Source organism: Amphiura filiformis, chromosome 18, assembly GCF_039555335.1.
Source record: "Amphiura filiformis chromosome 18, Afil_fr2py, whole genome shotgun sequence".
Taxonomy (NCBI): Eukaryota; Metazoa; Echinodermata; class Ophiuroidea; order Amphilepidida; family Amphiuridae; genus Amphiura; species Amphiura filiformis.
In genome coordinates, this window is record NC_092645.1 from 61,270,845 (window position 1) to 61,296,098 (window position 25,254).

The following is a 25,254-nucleotide window of genomic DNA, read 5'->3' on the forward strand; positions in this document are numbered from 1 at the left end:
ATGTAGCTAAAAGCCGTGCATCATATGAAAATGTTGACCTTTCGTATTGAAGATATACAGGCTGAGTCAAAAAGAAGTAAACTCATGTTTGAGGGGCTGTAACTCGAGATCTGCAAGGAATCTGCTAAAAATAGAAATACCACTGGAAAGAGCAAATTCTACACGTCTAAATAAAAAAGAATTGTTGCAATTGATCACGGCAAACTTAAGTTATACTCATTTGAATACAACCACTCATTTTTGTAGCTGCACACGGCTGATTGATTTTCATCCATTTCAATTTCGACGAATCAGCAAAGTGCTAACAGGATTTATTGTTGAAAAGACAACTTTTGCTTTTAATTAATATTCAACAAAGTCCATGACGGTACTATAGTTTGTAGGGATATCAATTCAAGTCTTTACGAACGATCCGACAAAAGCTTGATTGGGGAATGTGGGGTAAAGGATTGAGCTGATCTTTGGTCTTGCTATAACGCATGGCTAACTCTAGCAATGTTCACTTGTGATCTTCTGCCTGAAGCTTCCAACTGTCTGTTCCTTAGTGTCCCATGCACCTTGAGTTTGTTCACATTCTTATATACATCTCCCTTACATGAAACTCGGTTAGCTGTAGGAAATTGGAAACGAAAAAGACGCTGAACTTCAGTGGGACTCTTAGTTTCACGATACTTCGTCGACAGAAACGTGCGCTCTCGTGCGATAAATTGTGGTGCCATGTTGTCATTTGGCCCGTTTTATTATAATGTAGTACAATGAGGTAAAATTCATATTGAAAAGAGACCTTTAACATGTAGGAATTATTGATCGAAACCACACCTGCCATAGAACTTAATTTGCATTTGAAAATAGCGCCTTACCAATCAATATAATAGGTAGGCCCCTACTTGGGAAATGAAACCGTGTGCAGCTACAAAAATGGGTGGTTGTATTCAAATGAGTATAACTTGAGTGTGCTGTGAGCAATTGCAACAATTCTTGTTTTTATTTAAATATGTAGAATTTGCTCTTTCCAGTGGTATTTTCATTTTTAGCAGATTCCATACAGATCTCGAGTTACAGCCCCTCAAACATGATTTTACTTCTTTTTGACTCAGCCTGTATATACATTTTTTGTACATCTTCAATACGAAAGGTTAAAATTTTTAAATGAACTGTGCTGGGTTTTTTATGTCAGTCGGGGGAGGTGGCATTTTGGTGGCACCTAGGCTAGGCTACGCCTGAAAATACGCTGGGGTCAAAATCATATCAAGCCATGATTTTAAAATGTGACATGTTATTTTTATATATTTTTTTAAGATACACTATAACAAAATACAAAATACGAAAAAACAAAATAGCGTACACATAGCAACGTCATAACACGATATGGTCTGATGCATGCAATGAATTGCGATATGAAATGCAACGCCCATTGTGAGTAACACTCACGACGTTTCATCAAAACGGGGAAATCCCTGTTCTTTCCAATCTGTAGGGTAAGATGGGGTAAGTGGGACACTTAAGGATATTGTTGGATACAAAACAAATGTATGTAAGTGAATAAAGATTGGACTTTATGGTATTATTAACATAATTATACCAACAAAAATAGTAATACTATACTATCATTATGTTTATTAATTTCATCTGAATACATGAGGCAGATTTTTTTCTTTGTTTTTAGTGACACCCCCCCCCCCAAAAAAAACACCACGATTTGCGATTTTCAGGCACAAAATCAATAATCAAGTTATTCAATAGGCATGTTCAGTATTAATTTCATTTTTGAGCTTGTTGGCGGCATTATATGCAATTAACCTAGTAATTTTGTTATTTTAATGCACCAATGACACCCAATATTGGCAGGTCATATCTTACAATCCTGTCCAGAACCAAACCTACACACAGACAGTATTACTTCAATACTCTATTGTAAACACATGTCAATAACCAAGCAATTGCCGAACTGACACAACCGCAATATGCACTGAAATGGAACAGCTTCCTGGACCACATGTCACAACCCATTTGATGTGTGTGTAAAGCAATTGTAACAGTAATGTGGACTTTCCTGTCTCAGGATTGCCTTACAAAAATAACACTATACTAGGCGAACGCCCCCGTGCGCCCCAATGCGAAAACCTTAAAAACTCCATGTTGCCAAAATGTCCAGGCTATGACACGTAATACAGCAAGCGGTTCCATGCCAGTGCATTTCTAAGTTGTGTCAGTATGGTAACCGTTTGCATATTGACATGTCATTAGAGTATTGAAGTAATCCTGTGTGTAATTTTGGTTCATTTTGATGGACATTATTTTCAAGATATGATCATTGGAACAGGGCGCTATGGGTTTGGGGTTTTCTTTTGCTACATAATTGGAACCAATGTTTTTTGGCATCCTTATACCAGAAAGGTTAAAATTAGATTGGTTCCATTTTTTCTATACCCCTTGTGGTTCCCATGAAGTGTCGAAGGTCACAATGGGACCAAAACGTAAAATTAGTCCTACCATGTTGTAATGTATCTCAAATTGTTTCCATTATCACAGGGAATAAAAAGTAAATTGTCATATTTTTCTATACTTAGTTCAGGAGTTAAAATGTCGAATAGGTCAATAATGTCGACACTTTCATACAACAGAGGTCAACATTTTAAAAATTGTCCGATTTCATCGAACTAGTGTCAAATTACTCCCCTTAATATAAGAATCTCAAACATATACTTAAGGGTAAACTAGGTATTGTTGGTCGAAGCAACCAAAAAAATCGATTTCGTTATCTAAATCAACATGATCAATGTACTAAGTATTATTGGAAAATAACACTTTGATGTTTTGCACAAGTTCATTGTGCAAATCATATACTTTGAAAACTTGCTTGATTTTTGTTGTTGATATGGATTATGTACGTTTTACAAAAGTATTGTTGTTTCAGCCCTCTTAACAACATAACTCAAGAACAACAGGACCTACAAAAGTATATCTGTGATATTTGATTTCTCATTTTTGACACGCTCGCTGTGAAATGATCAATGCAATTTTTGCCAAAGCTCACTACCATTCGCAAGATGCTGTGAACTACCAAATCACAACAGTTTGACGTGATTGAATCGGTGCATTTTGAAAATTTGGCCTCTATGCGTGATATTTGACGTTTGATTCCATAACTCCTGAAGCAGCCCCCCCGGGAGTGTTCAGAAATACTTTGGTGGGGGGCTGGAAAAAAATTTAGCGTGGAAAAATGTTTACCCCCCACCCCTCTTAATGGACCAAAAACTCATATTAGGTACAAAATATTTTGACCCCCCCCATTATATAATGTACTATATTCTTCATCAAAGGACAAGGGAAACATATTAATTTAACGATACTAAAACTTGTATTCATGTGCAGTGAAATTGTACCCATATCATTGATATAAAAGGTGTGGAATTGTAGAAATGTTTTGTCATTTTAGGGGAGGGGTTGGTTGGGGGACAATTATAATTCTTTTGTTCTGATTTTACTGGGACCTTTTGATGCGCATGAAAATATAAAACAGAAATGGACCTCAGATTGGTTTATGTACCAAATTAGTTTATTCCAAGGATGTCCACTCTCCGTGATGCTCTTCCTAATGGTATTCAACCTCCTATTGGATTTATTCATCATCTACTGCTTCCCAGTGTCATTCGCCCAAAATCTTCAAGCTGTGGCTACACGCTACCTCAAGAGATGGACAGGCTTGCCGAAATGCGCCAACACCTATATTCTCTACAGAACGAGAGATAACAAGGGCCTTCAACTGAAAGCTTAACAACGCAATTCAAATGTATAATGCAGTTGGTGAAAATACTCTGTGGACGAGGAGACACAGTTCATCTATGGTCACATAGAGCAGAGACAGAGAGGAAAGAAACATAGTGGAATGGTGTGAAAGAGCTGCATGAAAGAGAAAGACATCTTTTTATCAACGAGCTATGCAGAGGGCAACATGGTCGCCAGGGCCTGGGCTTTATCAAGGGTCAAAAACGCCAAGAGCAGATGTCTAAGCTATCACCCATTACCAAAGATGTCTCAGAAGAGCACCTATACTTGTCTCCTTTATATATGGAATGGCAAAACAAGGTCGCTTCCTTGGAAACAGCCATGCACATGGACACAAGATGGAATAGTATCCTCTACTCCTGGTCACCTGAGATGCTGAAATGTTGCCTCAACTCAATCCAAGACACACTCACCTGCCAAGTTGGAGACCTAGAACAAACACCCACTAGGTCAATGTAGTCTCTGTGGCTACAACTGCTGCACAATGCTGCACATATTCTAAGAGAGTACTGCTGTCAGTACTCTCTTAGAACAGGCCGTTACAACTGGAGACATGACATGGTACTCCAAGAGATAGTCCACCAACTAGTTCCTGCTGTTTTGAAAGCTAGATGTGGGACAGTAGGCGACGGATATCAACAGAAAGTCACCGGGATTTCATTCAGAAATGAGACTGGAACGAAGTACAGAAATGTAGCATGGCACAGAACCCAGAAAGACAACATCATCCAAAGATGTGAGGACTGGCAAGTAGTGTGGGATGAAGACAAGAGATAGTGACAACATCGAAAAGGCCAGACATAACTGTCTCCATCAGACAAGCAAGGCATCATAATTAAACTCACAGTACCTGCTGAGGAGAACTTAGCACAGGCCAACCTCAGAAAGAAAGCGAAGTATGAAGATCTAATCCAGGAAGGACAAGCAGCAAGATGGGAACTGAAATACTTACCAGTAGTTAACTGCTTCAAGTTATTTGGCCTCACAAACAAAGAAACCAAAAAGGCACTGGATACTGTGGCGAGAACAGCATTAAAAGCAACATACACTCTATGGCTTGCACGCAACAACAGACACTTTGGAAACGGGGAATTGGTGAAGCATCCGTATATGCCACCACTCGACCTACCTGAAGTTGAATAAATGATCAAGCTTTACTTCCCTACATAGGACCAGGATCCTGTGACCAGCCTAACCTCTGATGGAACTTGCACACATCAAGATGTTCCAGCAGTGCAAGTCCTGCCCTGCAAATCCATGACAAAGGGTTTGCTAATTGGTATAGGGGGTGATGGCTTGGCACGTTGGTTTCAACACCTTATACCAACAGTTCCTGGTCTGAAAGAAGGGAGTAGCCAATAGCTGCCATTACTGTAATGTGATTCCCTGATGTCAACAGTTGTTGCACTGGAGAGGGTGGGGGAGGGTTCCCGGGAACAAAGCGCTCAACCAACCACCGCACGTCCCAAGTCGGGGGCAGTGCAGCAGAATGTTAGATTGATGGAACAGGATTAATAATGTCTACCATTGTCAGCTATTGTCTACCTGGGCTTGATACAGCAAACAACAACTTGCTTCATCTGTACACGTCCTTAAAAAACGTCGATTGCAGATCAAGCCAGGAAGCAGTCACTCCACGGCTATGAAATTTCACTTGCCCCAAATGAAGATGTGTATTGCTATATTTGATGGACCAGTATACGCGAAGCGCAAAATTTGGCAATTTTACCATTATTTGGGCCCAAAACTCGATGCTTTTCGTGCTAAATACGAAGCTTCTTTTCTCTTCTTTCTTCGCCCATCTCTTGCCCCATTTCCTTTTCTTTTCCTTTTTTTGTTGATTTTACCACAGGCGGGCACCCTCGTTTCCCCTTGCTCCGCGCCTGAACTCTGACCCTAACCTAACCCCTACCCATAACACTTACCCTAATTCTAACCCTAACATTGTCCTTAACCATAATCTTAACTTTAAGGGGGTACTACACCCCTGGCCAATTTTGTGCCTATTTTTGCCATTTTCTCAAAAATTACAGCGCATTGGTGACAAGTAAGATATGTATATTATAGGGGCAAGGACTACAACTATACTGCACTGAAAGTTCAGCAACTCAAGGTAAGTAGTTATTGATTTATTGATCAAATATTGGTTTTCCCTCATTTTTGACTGTAACTCCACAGCTGTTGTCTGTGCTGAAATAAAATTTCCAGTGCAGTAGTTGTAGTCCTTGCCCCTATAATATACATATCTTACTTGTCACCAATGCGCTATAATTTTTGAGAAAAATGCAAAAATAGGCGCAAAATTGGGCAGGGGTGTAGTACCCCCTTAAATGCCCTAAACCCCAACTTAAACCCTTTCGGACTAATGACCCGTCGGACTAGGATGTTCACACAAAATCACGCAATTTACAGGGGCATTTTGTGATCAACAGCATCATCCCAAACTTATCTAAAAATATGGATTTTTACACCACTGGAAACCTTTGGCTACATAATGTTTATGACAAAAAATGTCCTGCACATTAATCATGTTAATTCGTTAAATTTGAATTACGTTCTGGTCAACCAGAACAAAATTACATAATCATGCATGTACATGTACTGTAAAATCGAAATCAACTGAAATTTTGGGAATAAGCTTTTTAGCTTATTAATTTTTCTGGGATATCTACTGACAAATGTCATATAACAGAGGATGTTGGGATCACAAAATACTTTTAGTATTAAACAACACAACACTGAAAACGTTATATTTTAATTCGCAATGAGTTTATTGCAAAGTGCAACATCATATGAACATATTTTAAACAAAATAACTGTGGTATAAATATTTACAATCTTCCATTATTATATTTGTATATCTGAACACACAAACACATTTAACTGTTTGGTTTTTTACGTTATGAGAAACATGAGTTCTAATTATCTATTCTACAGAACAATTATCCTAACGTATACTTGATTTGATCTAAAATACCACAATGCTATAATGTTACATTCAGTACGCCCTCTGTTCTCTCACACAAGGCCATGACAAGGCAAATAACAGTAAAATGGCAAAGTGTGTATTTATTTATTATACTTTTAGTATTATTTGCTTTGAAACCAAAGCTAAATATATAAAACTTCCTCAATGTAGACCTGAAGGGTCTTTTGCCTTGCAGTTTTGATGTCCAACATACCGTAAAGATTCGCCTTATGGCGCACTTGGGCTCCTTTGCCTTGAGGTATACATTTCATTTGCAAATAGAGAGCTCCCTCCTCTGAAATCCCAACAAGAATTAAGGTTCCGTGCCCTTATTTGCTGGTGGGAATTTTACGGGAGGGCACTTTTAGGTTGTGCCTAAAATTCCACTTATATGTCAAGTGACCCCATAGAGCCATCAGGCGAATCCTTGCGGTAGGGGTGTAAACACACGTAACCACACCCCTGCAATGTAAAAAATGACCAATACACAATAACTGCCCATTAAACATTTACGAAAACATATACTTTCGATCGACTGTATAAAATATAAACCTCTCATTATGTTATACAAGTTGCAGTTTTATGTTACATTTCTGTATGAGCGTCCGAGATGAAATCAAGAAAATAAGTTAAATGTTATAAGCTACTATTATATACTTAGATACATATACTGATGTGTATAGTAAATAAAATAAATACAATAAATACTATTTTTTTAGTATTGAAATTTGTATAAATATGCGTAGAACAACACAACTGGCAAAAAGGAATGATCCTCTCTGTACCACGTTTTTTTCACCCAGGCAGAGCACTCGACTTTGGAAGTGACGAGGATATGTGCGCACAGCAGTTCAAAACTAGGGGTCTTTCGGTGAGAGCCTGCACTGCAAAAACTAATGTTTGTAATATAACACCAAGTGTTAATTTATGAACATTAGTGTTAGAACCATTAACATTAGTGTTAGAACCATTAACATGAATTATGTGTTTATTAAGTGTTGCTCTAATAAACACAATATGGTGTTTAAATAAAAATACTTAATTGTTTTTGCAGTGTGGACACCAAAAAATGGGTCTTTTCGTGAGAAGGCCCCGAAAGAGGGGGTCTTTTCGTGAGTATGGGGATCTTTCCGTGAGACTGGAACAATTTTGGGTCAAATATAAAAGTTGACACAAAATTGTCAAAAAGTCATCAAAATTGGAAATTTTTTGAAACTTAAATAATGAAAAAACGGGGTCATTCAGTGAGAGATTATCAAAAATGTGTCCAAAATATATGAAAATGGAGGTCTTTTGGTGACAGGAGAACCAAAAAGGGGGTCCTTGAGTGAGAGGGGAGTTCAGTAAAACAAAAAATGGGTCATTGGGTGAGAGGGAGTTGAAAAATGGGAGTCAATGTTGCCGCACATCCCCGTCACCAGTGCACCCCCCCCCCCCCCGGGGTTTCATTTATGTTTGTTTACATAGAGAGCACTTCCTAAAATTGATGACTGGGGCGTTCGCTAGCCGTGGTTGCCCCTCCTAACAAATATTCACCGAATTCACTATTTTCACCCCACTACTGTGTAAAATTTAAACCGTATACATTTAGGGGGAAATACCGCACGGAGTATAATCCCTACCTCGGACATAAACCGCGGCTTATAGGCCTATACACAATTTTACGGTAGTGTGTATTCATGCTTTGAATTCGCATTACAAATATTACACTTAAACCTACACAGCAATCACAGAAATGTTTTTAAAACCTTATAAACATGATATAAATGTGTTTTAATTTTGGTCAAAACGTTTTAATATTATTTAAATGTCGGGTTATATAAAGATCATGAAAACGATTTTACAACGTTTTCTATGAAAGACCACTACAACAACATATTTAATATGTTGTCCATCGTATGTTACTGTTAAATATTTTTGGCAAACATTTTTGCAAAATATTTAGTCAACACTTAAATAACATTATGTTAGAATGTATTGCAGCAAGTTTTAAATGTTTTTGAATGTTATTAGAAGGTTTTATATCCTTTATATTCTCTTTACAGAAAACATTTTAATGTTTTCCGTTTCTTTACATATAGCTTTACTTGCACAAATATGTAAAATATATATTTCTATGGCTCTGAAACACATCTTTCGCATATACCATGATCTTGTTAAACATCAGTTCAGGAAGGGGATATGTTTTATCACAGGCTCTTTCAAAGACAACGGCATTGTTTTCAAATAAATAATAGTATAAATAGAACTACAATCTTGGACAAAAGTACTTGGTATACACTTTGTCGAAATTCTGAGCAGAATTTGCAACGATCATGGAAATGACGTATTGGCCTATTTTGTTTATATGAATAAACATGATTCCCCTCCCCCCATCAATCAATGTTGGAACACTTTAGAAAACTGCTGAAATCATTGGCATTTCCAACATTGCACGGGGGAGAGGGTGTCAGTTTTCCGTTCTTGACATGAAAACGTTCCGAGACTTTTTTCCAAGATTGTAGAATAAGATAGATGTTCACAGAAAACCAAGAACCCTAGCTTTGCACTGAACGACAGCAAACATTGCGAGCTATTTGAAATTATATAAATAGACTTGAAGTAGCTGATACAGAAAGAACTAAAATGCTGACTTTTGTATAACTAATATTGTACAGTACAAAACTTAACAAACATATTACTTGTACTTCAATAAATTAATACATATGGCTCCTTAAAGAGTTCTTATATGAGTTGTGTGGCCCAGAGGGCATTGCACTTTGTCATATCAGTCTCTGTCTCTCAGTCACTATTTCCGAATGCACTTTTAGCCCGTACATTATCTCATCTAACAGTATATGTGAGAAGCTATAAGGAAGCTTTACTCATCCATTAACATTCGCCGAGATAAGTGGAGTTACCAAACATATATCATGGCGCTTTCTTCAGACTGCAGAATGTCACTACCAAGCATTAATGGCGCCCTTCTTCACACCGGACATCACAAGTTCCATACCCCAATTATACGCCTGACTTATCTTCGCAATAGGCCCTACTTGTAAAACTATAGCTATACATACGAGTATTTCTATATATTTACACAAATGTAAAAATAATCGCACTAATTTTAAAAATAGCTACTTATTTTTATCTATTTACACAAAAGTAAAAAGACAACGCGAAACAAAACACAGTTTCATTTCAAAATAGGCCACATAATAAATATGCATTTTCAAAAAAAACCCAGAGACACTCATGCCTATAACATTTATAGATATAATTATAACTTCATATAAGTTACTAAAAAGACCATATTTAGACGTACTCTTAAAAAGGCTAAAAAAGCACCATTTTCCCTTTATCATAAATCAAACTTCTTTCACCTTGAAGTTCTATACCTTGTGTGACTGTTATCACACAACCAGGAACATGACCAAATTTGATCTTTATGCTTTGATCGACTTTGGGCGCCAAAACCAAAATGACTAAAAACTCAATTTAATAACATCGGGTCCAATTTTAATGGCCGTATGCCAACGTCGTATCTCTTCAATCCTTTATCTCAAATAGGTATGCAGTTCCGGGATTTGGTGGAAACTACTGACTAATGAGTTTAAATTGCGATAGACAAATAGGTATGACGACCCATGACGCATTGTGCAACAAGAGTGCACACCAGTAAATAGGAATCTCCTATGCCATTTGGAGGACAAATCAGTGTTTCGAAAAGTGAAAAAGTGGCATGCAACTTAATATAAACCATTAGAAAAGGCTTAAACCCAATTATTAGGCCCTGATTCATGTATAATCCTCATTTAGACCTTGAAATTGGATTGTCTATATGAAAAATGAGCAGGATCTGACTTTTTATGAAGATTTGGCTTAGCATTCAAAATGTGTTACATTTCAGAAACACCATGCTATTTTCATGCTGACATAAAAATTATGTATGGCATATATAGGGTGATCTAATCGGCAATTTCCTGCAAAAAGTCACTGGACTCTGTATGTTTTCTCGGCACTGCGTGGTTGTCTTTATCCGACCTTCAACTTGCAGAAAGTGTAAGTTTTAAAGAGAATGGATGTCCAAAATGTTACCTTTTTTGAGGGGGAATCTGTTTACACTGATATAACAGAAGCAAATTGTACACCATGTTCACAACAAAATGTAGACCTGTCTTTTACGCATGCGCAAGGTGTCCAACTTATTTGGAAATATCCCGTTTATTTGCATTGTGTTGTCATAAATATTAAGAAATTGAAACCATAATACAGAGTTGCAAAGTTCCGTTATATCATAATTATGTAACACCACCAATTGAAGATTCAGACTGTAGTAGCCAGATCGGCATCTAACATTGTCTTCATACTCTCACCCGGTACCAGGAGTACCTTGTACCCTTCACTGGTTGAAATCACATCGATTCTCCTATCTCCGACTGCTGACGTTGATGCTGTAGTTTTGCGATGTGTTATGTATAAGGCGAGGTAAAGAATGCCACATACGATCCAGATTCCGGCACAGATGTGAAGGCTGGCGGTGTAGGATCCGGTCAGGTCGAAACTTAACCCTGAAAAAGAAGAATAAACGTTCAATTAACGATCGCAAAAAGGGGCAAACTTCGACGTACATATTGACGTGATGAAAATTATCATTAGATTTACAAAATACAATAAAATTCTTGATTTTCTGATAGATAAAAAACATACTAAACAAAGATCCTGGGCCGCCACAGACTGCGTCAGAGCATGTCACGTGATTCACGTCACGGTTCGACGGTCTCTGACCAGTACCAAGCATCTTTCACCAGTCCATCTACCGAGTGAACAAGGAATAGTGATACATTCCGAAAGCTCTCAGGTGAGCTCATTTTCCGCTTGGAGTATTATAGTTTAGATTTACTTCATCAAAACATACTGATATTTATTTTTATTTTTAATAAAACCCAGCGCAAAAATGTTTCATAATCCTAAAAATATTCGTGTAATAATCATAACGTGAACGAGCCTAATTACAAATGAAAATGAATAGCCGATATGAGCACATTGATGTTACAAATATTATTAAGTATTATGAAAATGTCTGTACTACTGTGTCTTTAAAAGTGTCAATAATTAGTTCAAATTTCATTCCAATTGTGATTTATTGTGAATACCAGGCAGCTAGATCAGTACAAGGAACTATTATTAATAGTATATTCCACTCTTTAGATTCTCGAACACACATGGCGACAAAAATCAGGGGTCAACAATTAACAATTTAAGTCGACAAGCAATATTTCCGTCCGGTTGGACAATATCTCAATCCAAACAATTCCGAAAAGTTTACAGCCCTGATATTAGGCCCTTATAAAACAAAGAATATAGCGCATGAGGAAAAGGGGGGGGGAGGACATTGGACCTCGACTATTTTAAAATAGGGAACAAAATTAATAAAAGTATGCCGCAAAACAGACCTGTTTAGGCCTATGCATGGTGGAGTGAAAGATAATAAGCAAAATGCTATCTTCAGTAGATAGCATTGTTTCATGAGAGCAAAATGTTATCTTCAGTAGATAGCATTGTTTCATGAGAGCAAAATGCTATCTTCAGTAGACAGCATTGTTTCATGAGAGCAAAATGTTATTTTCAGTAGATAGCATTGTTTCATGAGAGAGCAAAATGTTATCTTCAGTAGACAGCATTGTTTCATGAGATCAAAATGTTATCTTCAGTAGATAGCATTGTTTCATGAGAGCAAAATGCTATCTTCAGTAGACAGCATTGTTTCATGAGAGCAAAATGTTATCTTCAGTAGAAAGCATTGTTTCATGAGAGAGCAAAATGTTATCTTCAGTAGACAGCATTGTTTCATGAGAGCAAAATGTTATCTTCAGTAGATAGCATTGTTTCATGAGAGCAAAATGTTATCTTCAGTAGATAGCATTCTTTCATGAGAGCAAAATGTTATCTTCAGTAGATAGCATTGTTTCATGAGAGCAAAATGTTATCTTCAGTAGACAGCATTGTTTCATGAGAGCAAAATGCTATCTTCAGTAGACAGCATTGTTTCATGAGAGCAAAATGTTATCTTCAGTAGATAGCATTGTTTCATGAGAGAGCAAAATGTTATCTTCAGTAGACAGCATTGTTTCATGAGAGCAAAATGTTATCTTCAGTAGATAGCATTGTTTCATGAGAGCAAAATGTTATCTTCAGTAGATAGCATTGTTTCATGAGAGCAAAATGTTATCTTCAGTAGATAGCATTGTTTCATGAGAGCAAAATGTTATCTTCAGTAGACAGCATTGTTTCATGAGAGCAAAATGTTATCTTCAGTAGATAACATTGTTTCATGAGAGCAAAATGTTATCTTCAGTAGATAGCATTGTTTCATGAGAGAGCAAAATGCTATCTTCAGTAGATAGTATTGTTTCATGAGAGAGCAAAATGTTATCTTCAGTAGACAGCATTGTTTCATGAGAGCAAAATGTTATCTTCAGTAGACAGCATTGTTTCATGAGAGCAAAATGTTATCTTCAGTAGATAGCATTGTTTCATGAGAGCAAAATGTTATCTTCAGTAGATAGCATTGTTTCATGAGAGCAAAATGCTATCTTCAGTAGATAGCATTGTTTCATGAGAGCAAAATGCTATCTTCAGTAGATAGCATTGTTTCATGAGAGAGCAAAATGTTATCTTCAGTAGACAGCAGCATTGTTTCATGAGAGCAAAATGTTATCTTCAGTAGATAGCATTGTTTCATGAGAGCAAAATGTTATCTTCAGTAGATAGCATTGTTTCATTAGATCGATGTCCACAAATACAATACTCAATCCAAATTTACGACTGGCTGAATAAGGATGCATTGTCACATCTGCTCTTGACATCACTCCTGGTTCTTCAAATGAATCATGGTGTTCAATGCCAGCAGTTATAGGGCCTACCCGAAATATTCCCCTAATGCTCCTATAGTTGTTAGCTCACCTAAATATAATAAGCTACCGTAGCTAGTAGGAAGTCATCGCAAATTTCTTTAAAAGGTTATATGTTTCATACCTGGGACTATGCAGGCAAGAAGTCCACCTAGACCGAAAGCCACCAGCATGGACGTGTAAACTTCTACAGATTTTTCGGCGCCAAAACTTCAACAGCAACGCCATACGGTAAAGCAAACATCACGCCACGAGCAATACCAGTACCTGGATTGAAGAAAAAACACGCAGTGATTTATATAAACCATAAAGCAACAATCAGGGACTTGCAGCTAATAGGCGCACACCCTAAACATATATATAACATAACACTAAACCATCGCAGCCATGATCAGCTAAATGCAGTTCTCGTACGTGTACCCCCCCCCCCGGGGACTGAAACAACAAGCAGTTAGTTCCTTACACGGGGTAATTTTGAGTTAGTTCAATTATTCCACGAACACCATGGACTGTGCCATGGCAAGAACTCGCACACCTTACCTGCTACTATTTCGAAAATAGAACAAAGTATACCGTATGTAATTAGCATGGTTTGGTTTTTGTACCTGTGAATGTCAGGGTGACCCCAGTGCCAGCACATAGCATATTGGTCAGTTTCATAAGGCACAAATATACCTTTCTCTGCACGTGCTCATTTATTTTGGTTGACACGTGTTTGCCTTAGTTTTATTGTTAGGTGGTTTTTTTTTTTTTTTTTTTGTTCCATTATTTTGAGGGTTTGTTTTAAGACATCTGGGTAAAGCCATTTATGATGTCCATCGTGACAATTAGTTTGATATTTAGTCTGTTTTCAGGTCGGGTGGAGTCGAGCCGCTGTACACTCTCGAACATTCTCGAACCACTGAAAACACGATCAAGGCTTAATTACATTGGACTTTAAACCATATACCTTAAAAGCATTCTGCTTATTAAGGCAACAGAACAAAAGTTCTATGACGTTGTATAAATGAAAGTGCTTTCTTTAGGAGTCCCCTCCATCCTGGCCCCTCCCTCCTGACCCCTCCCTCCCTCACTGAAACGCAAGTATATGAAATGCTGAAACCGAACCCAAAGATCAACTTTGACCGGTATTTTTAACTTATTTTTACAAACGTAATCGAAAAAGGACTTTCGTCTATAGGACGCCATCGACCGTTCAGTGTGTTCCCTAATTATACTGTACCTGCGAGATATAAGATGACAACGGGGAATTCAGAATAGAACCCAAGAAGCAAGCTAACCACTCCTGCCATTCCACAAGTCGCGGGTAGTATGAGGGTCCTGGCACATGGAAGACAATCACCAAATGCTGCGACAAGAACACGAGCTAACAACTCAGCAATGATCATGCCGGTGATCAGGAATGTCGCTCTATCCTCGGTGTAGCCGTTATGGATAAGGAGACTACCCTATTTTTGAGGCAGAAAAATAACAACAATTATAAACAATAGAATTGCATGTGTATATTAAGATGATGAAGTATAAAGAAGATGATTTGCCAAAATATAGCCCACTTGCAGACCCGTTCGAAGCCCCCCCCCCAAATAAAAAAGAAACCAATGTCCACTTTTTGTTACCCCCTAATTATTTTAAAGCCCACTTTATGGTGATACGGCGTTCAAAAAGCCCTAAAAAGGAAATCTTTAGTGGAGTGTTAGGGGGTTTAGGTTCTTTTTGGAAGTCCCCCAATAATTCGTGCGTACGGGCCTGCACGCTTATGTCACGGCGTGTTATATATAAGCCAATACGGTATACCGTAGAAATCCGTTAATAAACATATATGTGAATCGGACAAGAACAACTTTTTACGATGATTGTTAAACGTCTTCATTTTTTCTTTTAATTGACAGATATTTAATTTATAAATATCTGTGTTACTGCATAGATCATCTATGGTTACTGATATTTGTAAATAAACAAAAATAAAAATTTAACAAACTACCATAAAAATTCGTTCTTATCCAAGCAACTTGTTAATAAACACATAATTATGCTAATTAGCAATTTTTAATTTTTTGAAAACTTTTTAATTCTGAAAACAAACTTTTCTTGTTGCTTAGTTTTTCATCGCTAATGACAATGCCTAAGACCAGAGAATGATTTAGCACTTCCCAGCGAGTCTTGCGGTTAGCACAGCTGTGTGAGTGAACATGACACCACTGACCGCCCACTGCATACACACGTGCATGGTTAAATTTGAATTTGGACAGATATATTTACAATAAAAACACCTTCAAAAAGTTGGTCGATTTCACATTTTATGTTATCTACAGAAGGTGTGAATTATCCTTCATGCATACATCACTTTAAATCTGAAATCGACCAAGTAATAATGACACACGGGCAATTCTAAAACAACATCTTTTGCACAGAGTTCAATGGGATTTGAAAAGTAAAGTGGCAGTTGAAACTCTAGTTATAACACTTTTACAGTGCATGATGGGGCTCCCTTAAATCATCCTCTGGCCTAAGACACACTGATCACACTGAATTTGAAAGAGTCACGTTCTTATACAGGTTGTCAGAGATCCGTCAAGAATGAAAACAATCTGAAAAAATTTGCCGAAATAAATCGAGGAAATACCCATAAACCATTTCTGTTCAGAAATATCGACAAACAATGAAGAAAATTGAAAAAACAATTTGCAAACGCATTCCTGATTGGATTTGCACGGGAATTACTTATGACCGAGCATAAAGAATTAGAATGAGTAAAAGTGCAAAAAACACGTCATGTGTATCATGCAGTAGTTGGGACTGACGGATCACTGAATGCCCTTTTAATAGGTTTAGTATGATATTATAATTTCTCACCAAACTAATCGAGTTGAATACAGCTGCTAGTGTTGACCCCATGAGCCCAAAGAAATACAACCAATGCTGAGGCAACCACAAGATCGAGATGTACTTCTGCCAGTCGTGTCTATACTTCTCTTTCTTCTCTTCGCTTTGCTTTGTATCAGAGGACTCATCTGGAGGAATGAAGTTGTCCATTTCTGGGATATGTTCTTTGTCATCATTTGTTTTATGATTGAGGTAGTCGGCTTTATAATGTTCATTAATGGTTTCCATGGTGTAACATAGGTTGTTCTTGTAATGCTCTTTCTTATCTTCACTACTGTCTTCTTCCCTTTTACCCTCATCATCTGATTTACTACCAGTACTGATAAATTTCTCCTTTTCTGGTATTGAATCCTGCAAGAACACAAAGATATCAGTTAGTGAATTTGAAGATGAATCAGAACCAACTTATACCGTAACGTCTGTAATATGAGCAGCATAGAATACAAGCCTCTCTATCGAATATCATCGAAGTCGCCAATCTTCGAATTTCATAATTGTAATCAAAAGTGCCTCAAGATAATAAAAATAGCAAAACTACTGCGGGTGATGCGTAATATTGCCTCTACAACTTTAAGGCCTGCCACCAGAAGAGACCACTCCACCATTTAACGGCATCAGAACGCAAATTTGGGTATGACATGAAAGCTTGTTAGTTTTTTCATTACCCCCGTCGCCTACAATGTGTTTTTAATAAAAACACGGGTGTTTTTGTTTGAATTATCACCCTGTACCGTTCCAAAGGCCACTTTGATTAACTCAAAACTTGGAATAGGAACATTTGGATGATGGGTCTGAATGTGAAGTATAGAAAACACACTTGGACCATCCCGTGGACCATCCACCTTAAAGTCATAATGTACGATCTTTTTTCAGAATTTACCTTTATTTTTTTCAAAACCGATTTTTTGGCATATTTGTAATACTTACACATGTTCTAACTTAAATCTATGAGCAAACTGTCAAATTCGTCCTATTTGTAGTAAAAGGACGATTTTCTGTTGGTCCGACATAAAGTCATAATTTTTTAGATTATGACTTTATGTCGTCTACGATCGCAAACCGTAGCCTCCTACAAAACTAGCTTGGTTACGCTCCCTCCACATGTGGAGGGAGCGTAACCAAACTGGCCGCGTAGGAGACTAACTCTGAGGCCGCACTCGCTGTCCTAATCCAAATAGTGCGAGATGTTTCGAGTGTAGAGGTGAAATTTATGATGTTGTTTCTTTGCAAATTCCCAATGTTTTTCGCGTCCAAATGTATTGGGAACTTTCATAATGATTGCATATTATCATTTTAGAAGAAAAAAAGAAAAATCTAAAAATTTAAAAAGATCGTACATTAAGGCTTTAATAATGAATTATTTCAATACCTTTTCAGCTTCTGATATTTGTTGGAGGTATGTTGGTCCTGGCGGCATCATGAAGTAACATAGGGGAAGAGTAAGGAGGAGGTAGACTCCGGCAAGCACACGATAACTGTTTCTCCATCCTACGAGATGGAACCCGATGTCAAGCAATGGCAATATCACTAACAGACCTGTATCAGCGGACACAAAAACATGGTATGTAAGGCCGCATGAACAGTAGTATTCGGGATGGATATGATGGACAGATTTGTAGACGTTAGACTACCATGTAGTATTAGGCTAATATAGTAATCAAAAGAAGAGAATCGGAAAATGGAACTGGCTGACATTTTCACCTGATATCATAAAGCATAAGGTGAGTAACGACATCTCAGTAATAGTAATCCACAGTTGGAATGTATTCAAGGAAGAATACTATTGAATGCAATTTATGGTCGCATTAGTCTTATTGCATTCGTAATTGGCGATGCGCCTTTTCCCGGGACCTTTTCAATCAGATACCCAGGAAAACGTTTTACAGAACAGAAAATGTTTACATATCGGGTTATAAAAGGTACATGAATGGTGTAAAAATGTTTTAATAATATTCAAAAATAAGTTTGAAAACTTGCTGTAAAACTAACGTAATGTTATTTAAGTACTGCAAAAATGTTTTCCAAACAATATTTTACAATAACATTTTGACATTTTAAAGATGTTGTTGTAGTTTTGTTTTTTCATATAAAACGTTTAAAAAACATTGTCATGACCTGGATATAACCCGATATTTAAATGTTATTAAAACGTTTTGACCAAAACCAAACATATGCGTTTATAACATTTTACAGCCTCGGACTGTAATTTGACATTTCTGTGTTTCAGCACAAAACAGGAGACTGTGCGCAGCTTTTAAAGTTCACGTTTTAGCATTTTTTATTTCCATGTTTTGATGAATGTTTTCCTCTAAAAGTTTGTTTTTATATTCAGAAAAATATCTTAAGGGCCTGAAAACACAATACAAATTAATTTTTAAAAAATACAAACCGTTTACCTTTTTCCATTTGCTGATTTGTCTATTTGGCTAACTGGCATTGGAAACTAAACACGTTCGTCACAGGTGCGTACAAGTCATATTGCCGTCACACCAAGGTGGAAGTAAAAGCGCTATTAACCCCCCCCACCCCAAAAAATGCATGATTTTTTACTTACCTACAGGAGCTCCCATTGAGGCTAAAGCTGTGGCACGCGTACAGTTGATCTTCGGGAAGTACGCGGTTACTAAATTTATGGAAGGATTATAGACGAAATTGAATCCACCGCCCAAAATCACACCAAATGTGAGGTACATGACCCATAGATTTGGAGCAAAAGTTGTTCCTAAGATGCCCAAGAACGTGAGAAATACGCCGGTGATGATGATCTGTTATAGATTGAAAAGGTAAATTGCAAAGCACAATGTTAAAAGTATATCCTTCTAACTTTTTTTTTCATTCAAAAGCAACAACAATGGTCGGTTCAAACCTTTCGTATTGCATCACATTTTTTTTAGTATTGACGAGCACATATGCTTATCAACGAATTTTTACGGTCTGTGACCATATTAGTGTTACAGTTTGATTGATATTTTCAATTGGTAAAGTATTGTGTATATATAAAGGCATTTTGGTCACTATAGGTAGGCCTACGGTAGTGCGAGCATGAGTGTCCGGCCGGTGAATAAATAGAACCCAATAATCAGATATCGCCTATTTGTCAAAAAATTGTCAAAATCTTGGTCGGTATTCATTGATTCAGGTCAGGACAAATATTCTTGCCATTAAAAAAAACAATTGGGTCCATCGGGCCCGTAGAACAGTCTATTAATAGGCCTATAGCGTCAAGTTCCAACTGTGATTGACAGTCTGAAGGATATGACGGTTTCGTGGAATACAGGGCGCATTATTATACAAAAAGAATAACAGCGCCATTAACGACTGCAATAACAAATTTTACATGGTTACAAAAACCACGAAACTATGGAAACCTTATGAAAAAGGCTTCCTGATGTTGAAACCTTATATTAAAAAGATGAGCCAAATGTCTTGCTGATATCATCGAGACGAGTTACGAAACAGTTTGAACCAGGCCATGCGTTGCCTTTTTATAACACACAACAATATCTATATCATCTGTGAAAAAACAAGTGCAATTTTACAATATTATTGATAGATTCATATACTCAATAAATAAATCCAAAAACAAAATGTACTCAGTTGAGAGTATCAGATAGTTCCAGTGGCGGCGCCAGGAGGGGCATGGGAGGAAATTATCCCCAGTCAGGAAACTTACCCCAGGTCCCCCCGCCCAGTAAAACCACCCAAAATTATAAAAATGTCCACAATTTATTGGTTTTGCCCCCCCCTCCGAAATTCACTTTTCACCCAATGCCCCCCGGAAAAATCCCTGGCGCCGCCACTGGATAGTTCACCATACGTTTTCATCAAAACGGCTCTTTATGGAGCTATATATCACTGGAAATTGCGCTTTAAAAGTCGCATATGCACAACATTAAAAACTTTTTTCTTATCATGCAAATTAAATTGCACGTTTAACATTTTTAAAGCCATTATATGTACGATTTTTAAATCAAACCTGATTTTGTTGGCATATTAACACGTGTCGCGACTTACACTTATGAATCAGCCAGATTTGTTGTATTTCTAGGATAACAAAACAATTTTGAATTAATGTCTTAATTAAAACATTAAATCCCCCACAGAAAATCAAAAATTTAAGCAGCCAAGATAGTAGGCGGGGTTCTTTCATTAATTCCTGTCTTCAATAGAAAGGTTGCTATCTTCAGTAGAAAGCGAATTGCTATCTTCAGTAGAAAGCTAATTGCTATCTTCAGTAGAAAGCTAATTGCTATCTTCAGTAGAAAGCTAATTGCTATCTTCAGTAGAAAGCTAATTGCTATCTTCAGTAGAAAGCTAATTGCTATCTTCAGTAGAAAGCTAATTGCTATCTTCAGTAGAAAGCTAATTGCTATCTTCAGTAGAAAGCTAATTGCTATCTTCAGTAGAAAGCTAATTGCTATCTTCAGTAGAAAGCTAATTGCTATCTTCAGTAGAAAGCTAATTGCTATCTTCAGTAGAAAGCTAATTGCTATCTTCAGTAGAAAGCTAATTGCTATCTTCAGTAGAAAGCTAATTGCCATCTTCAGTAGAAAGCTAATTGCTATCTTCAGTAGAAAGCTAATTGCTATCTTCAGTAGAAAGCTAATTGCTTTCTTCAGAAGGAAGCTAATTGCTATCTTCAGTAGAAAGCTAATTGCTATCTTCAGTAGAAAGCTAATTGCTATCTTCAGTAGAAAGCTAATTGCTATCTTCAGTAGAAAGCTAATTGCTATCTTCAGTAGAAAGCTAATTGCTATCTTCAGTAGAAAGCTAATTGCTATCTTCAGTAGAAAGCTAATTGCTATCTTCAGTAGAAAGCTAATTGCTTTCTTCAGAAGGAAGCTAATTGCTATCTTCAGTAGAAAGCTAATTGCTATCTTCAGTAGAAAGCTAATTGCTATCTTCAGTAGAAAGCTAATTGCTATCTTCAGTAGAAAGCTAATTGCTTTCTTCAGAAGGAAGCTAATTGCTATCTTCAGTAGAAAGCTAATTGCTATCTTCAGTAGAAAGCTAATTGCTATCTTCAGTAGAAAGCTAATTGCTATCTTCAGTAGAAAGCTAATTGCTATCTTCAGTAGAAAGCTAATTGCTTTCTTCAGAAGGAAGCTAATTGCTATCTTCAGTAGAAAGCTAATTGCTATCTTCAGTAGAAAGCTAATTGCTATCTTCAGTAGAAAGCTAATTGCTATCTTCAGTAGAAAGCTAATTGCTTTCTTCAGAAGGAAGCTAATTGCTATCTTCAGTAGAAAGCTAATTGCTATCTTCAGTAGAAAGCTAATTGCTATCTTCAGTAGAAAGCTAATTGCTATCTTCAGTAGAAAGCTATTATTGCTATCTTCAGTAGGAAGCTAAGATTTTTGCCAATTGATCCTAATTTGATTTCATACTTTTTGGGGCAAAGAATAGCCGAATTTATATTTGACCAAAATCGTATATCATGGCTTTAAAAGTTAACGTTGGCGGATTATCATTTACTGGGGAAAAACATCAACAAAATCGTGTTTTTTATTGAAATTTATCATCCTGTTTGACAAAGAGTGAGAAAGAACCAAACTACAAAAAGGGCATAACAACCCAGCAAACAATTACACATACTTCCAGAAAACGTTTAAATGTCGCACATATAATATATATAAGTCTATTTAAGGTCAAAAAAGTGTTAAGTAACACTCAAAAACATTTTCGAAAACTTTCTGCAAAACATTACAACATAATGTTGACAAATATTTTGCAATTCAAATGTTTGCCAAATATATTTTGACCAAGACCATAACACATTTATAACACATTTGTATACAAATTCATAAACACTTTTGTAAATTTGTTCAAAACATAACAAAGTGTTATAGGCCTGTAAGTGCTGACATATATTTTGCAATAAAAATGTTTGCCAAAATTTAATTAATAACATTTTGACAACAGTTTTAAAATTCTGTTGCATTGCTTTTTCCATAAATTATAAAACCTTTTAAAATGTTTTCATGACCTTCGCATAAACTCAATATTTCTAAATAATTTAAAAATGTTATATTTAAATGTTTTTATCAAAACCAAAACATGTTTATGGCACGTTAATAACGTTTTCAAAACGTGTTTATTTGCTGGGTAGTTACCATGGTTACTGTTCATAAAAAATGTTTTAGCACTTTCAAATTATGCAACATTGGAACTACTTGCTGAGCTTGGGGTTTGTTCCATTGTCCATTATAAGCCAATATACTTGTACTATTTAAGTTTATCGAATGTTGCATAATTTTGAAGGGCAATCTGATAGCTTCTGACCACAGATATTGAACACAATGATCCAATATCTGTGTTCTGACCACAGGATACCGGTCATTTGTTGTATAGATAGGCAATAGCATGACAGATTGTCTTCAATGATGTACATGAATGACACTGTTGTGGAGAATCGACAGTCTTTTAAAAAAATAATACAATGTCAATTCAAATCAGATTTATCTTTGAAGAAATTGACATGCATTTTATATACCCATGCGTGCAGGTAAAACCATAGTAATTGCAATAACCAATATCGGCAGTACAAATTCGCAAAGCACATAGGCCTATAATTTTTGCTGATCACAATACAAAATTGTTTCCTCGGAAATAATTATTCAATTGTTGCTATTATACAGTTTTCGTGAATAATTACATGTCACACTTCAAGAGTGCTAGACAGGAGATCAGGGCTATAAATATAGGGCCTATAGAAGATTACTTCAGCAAGTATTTGTTATTCAATTAATTTCTGTTCATTTTTATCTTCTAACGAATGTGTGTTGACAAAATCAATTATATGTTATGTCGAATGTCTGGTACATATTATCGATTTTACGTCATACATCCGCGCTAAAAAGTCTGTAGCGGCCCATACGGTCATTTCGCTGAAGGCTGTTAAATTACAGAGGTTAACAATTTTAACCAATACTGATGAACTTTCATGCCATGCTAAATTTGCAATACGCGGTCATAGTTTTGGTACAATTGAACTCTGACCTATCGGGAAAATTGCTTTAATTTTTAATTATATTATTCATTTATCATCGTACTATTGATATAAAAAAAACATTAATATTATTTAAAGGAGTATTTCGTAATCATAGCATCCTCTTTTTATGACATTTTTCAGTAGATATCCAGTCCGGGTATCCAGTGTTATAAAAAATCTCAACTTTTATTGAGAAAAGTGGGGGATGATGGGATGAAGTCGAGGATGAGGCTGTGGATAACGAAATACCGTTTTAAATAATTAATTTATGAGACTATAATATACTATTTAAGTTTAGTAAATCATTTTAAACATTATTTTGTAAGCACCGAAAAACAATTTTTCCGAGAGGTCAGAGTTCAGTAGCACCATATTTTGCCAAAACCTTCCCCCAATGCCGATATTGCTTAATGAATTACACAAGACACGCTTTCTCCTAATATCAGTCTAAGAGATGCTACTATCTTTTGACTAAGGAAGTTTTTGAATCGTCTCCTAAAGTAGAAATGCAGCATATTACAACCTATAACCGTTTGGGTAAATACTTTGAAATCGAGTCTGTTAAACTCGGTTTGGCCATGCGATTTGAACTCGCCACCTTTTTAAAGCTTATTTATGCCTTTCCGAGCTGGAAGTCAACACAAGTTAATAAAATAATATTCACCCTATCATATAAAAAGAATACATTTTCTGAAAGGAAATTGCACGAAACCAAATGTTTTCTTTATCTGATCTTTCTTGCAAATTTTACCTCTAACCGTACCTTTTAATTTTTGATCAGATTTGAGCTCTTCATGAAATTTCCCTTGAGAAAATGTATTTGTGCACAGGAATAGAGCATATTGAAAATACATAAATTTGACATACACATTTGGCCTAAAAATTGTTTGATTGGCGTAACCCGACCGACCCTAAAAGTAGGCCCGACCCTGACTTTTTTTTTCTTTTTCTTTTTTTGCAAAAAAACAAAATAAATAAATAAATAAAATTTAAATTTAAATAAAAATGAATAAAAAAAAAAAAAAAAAAAAAAAAAGATCAAGCTTTAAAAGTAAAAAAAGAAAAAATCCCTACCTATTCCTACCTACCCTATTTTTTTTAAGCTACGCCAATCCAACTATTTTGTAGGCCTTTCCATAGAGTGCACTGCCGCCCCTCCACTTCCGTCACCTCCATCCGCTTAATGTTCCAGATACAATTACCCAGCAAACACACAATGTTTTTAAAACGTTATAAAACTTTGATCAAAACGCTTTAATAACATTCAAATGTCGAGTTATATAAAGGTCATGGGGACGTTTATAAAACGTTTTATGTGAAAAACACTACAAGTTGAGTACAACAGTTTATATAAACATTTTTGAAAAATAATTATTTTGCCAACACTTCGGCCTAATAACATGATGTTACAATGTTTTGCATCAAGTTTTCAAAAATGTTTTCTTAATGTTACTGAACGTTTTATATCCTTCATATAACCCGACAAAATACGTTCTGTAAAACGTTTTGTATTTGCTGGGTAGTAGGCCTATCTCAATAAGATAACACTATTTGACATACCATGTGCATATATAGAATGTTTACATGAAATTATGTAAACTTAATTACAAAGATACAAAACAGTGAGCCTTTTGTAGGTGGCGAGTTCAAAACACATGGTCGTATATGTATCTACAAGGGAGAGACTGCATTCATTGCAAGGGCGGAAATCAGATTACCATTTGCACCTT

General features: G+C 36.3%; 1 protein-coding gene across 1 annotated transcript in view; it reads right to left on the minus strand.

The window, feature by feature from the left end:
* Window positions 1-9,386: 9,386 nt before the first annotated feature.
* The window catches only part of LOC140139278 (monocarboxylate transporter 9-like), a 35,341-nt gene continuing 19,473 nt past the window's right edge, over window positions 9,387-25,254 (minus strand). The window contains 7 exon segments of the mRNA XM_072161059.1: window positions 9,387-11,307; window positions 13,775-13,861; window positions 13,864-13,917; window positions 14,873-15,098; window positions 16,504-16,884; window positions 17,903-18,069; window positions 19,088-19,298. Of these exon segments, the coding sequence (XP_072017160.1) occupies window positions 11,063-11,307; window positions 13,775-13,861; window positions 13,864-13,917; window positions 14,873-15,098; window positions 16,504-16,884; window positions 17,903-18,069; window positions 19,088-19,298 (1,371 nt within the window). The 3' untranslated portion in view covers window positions 9,387-11,062.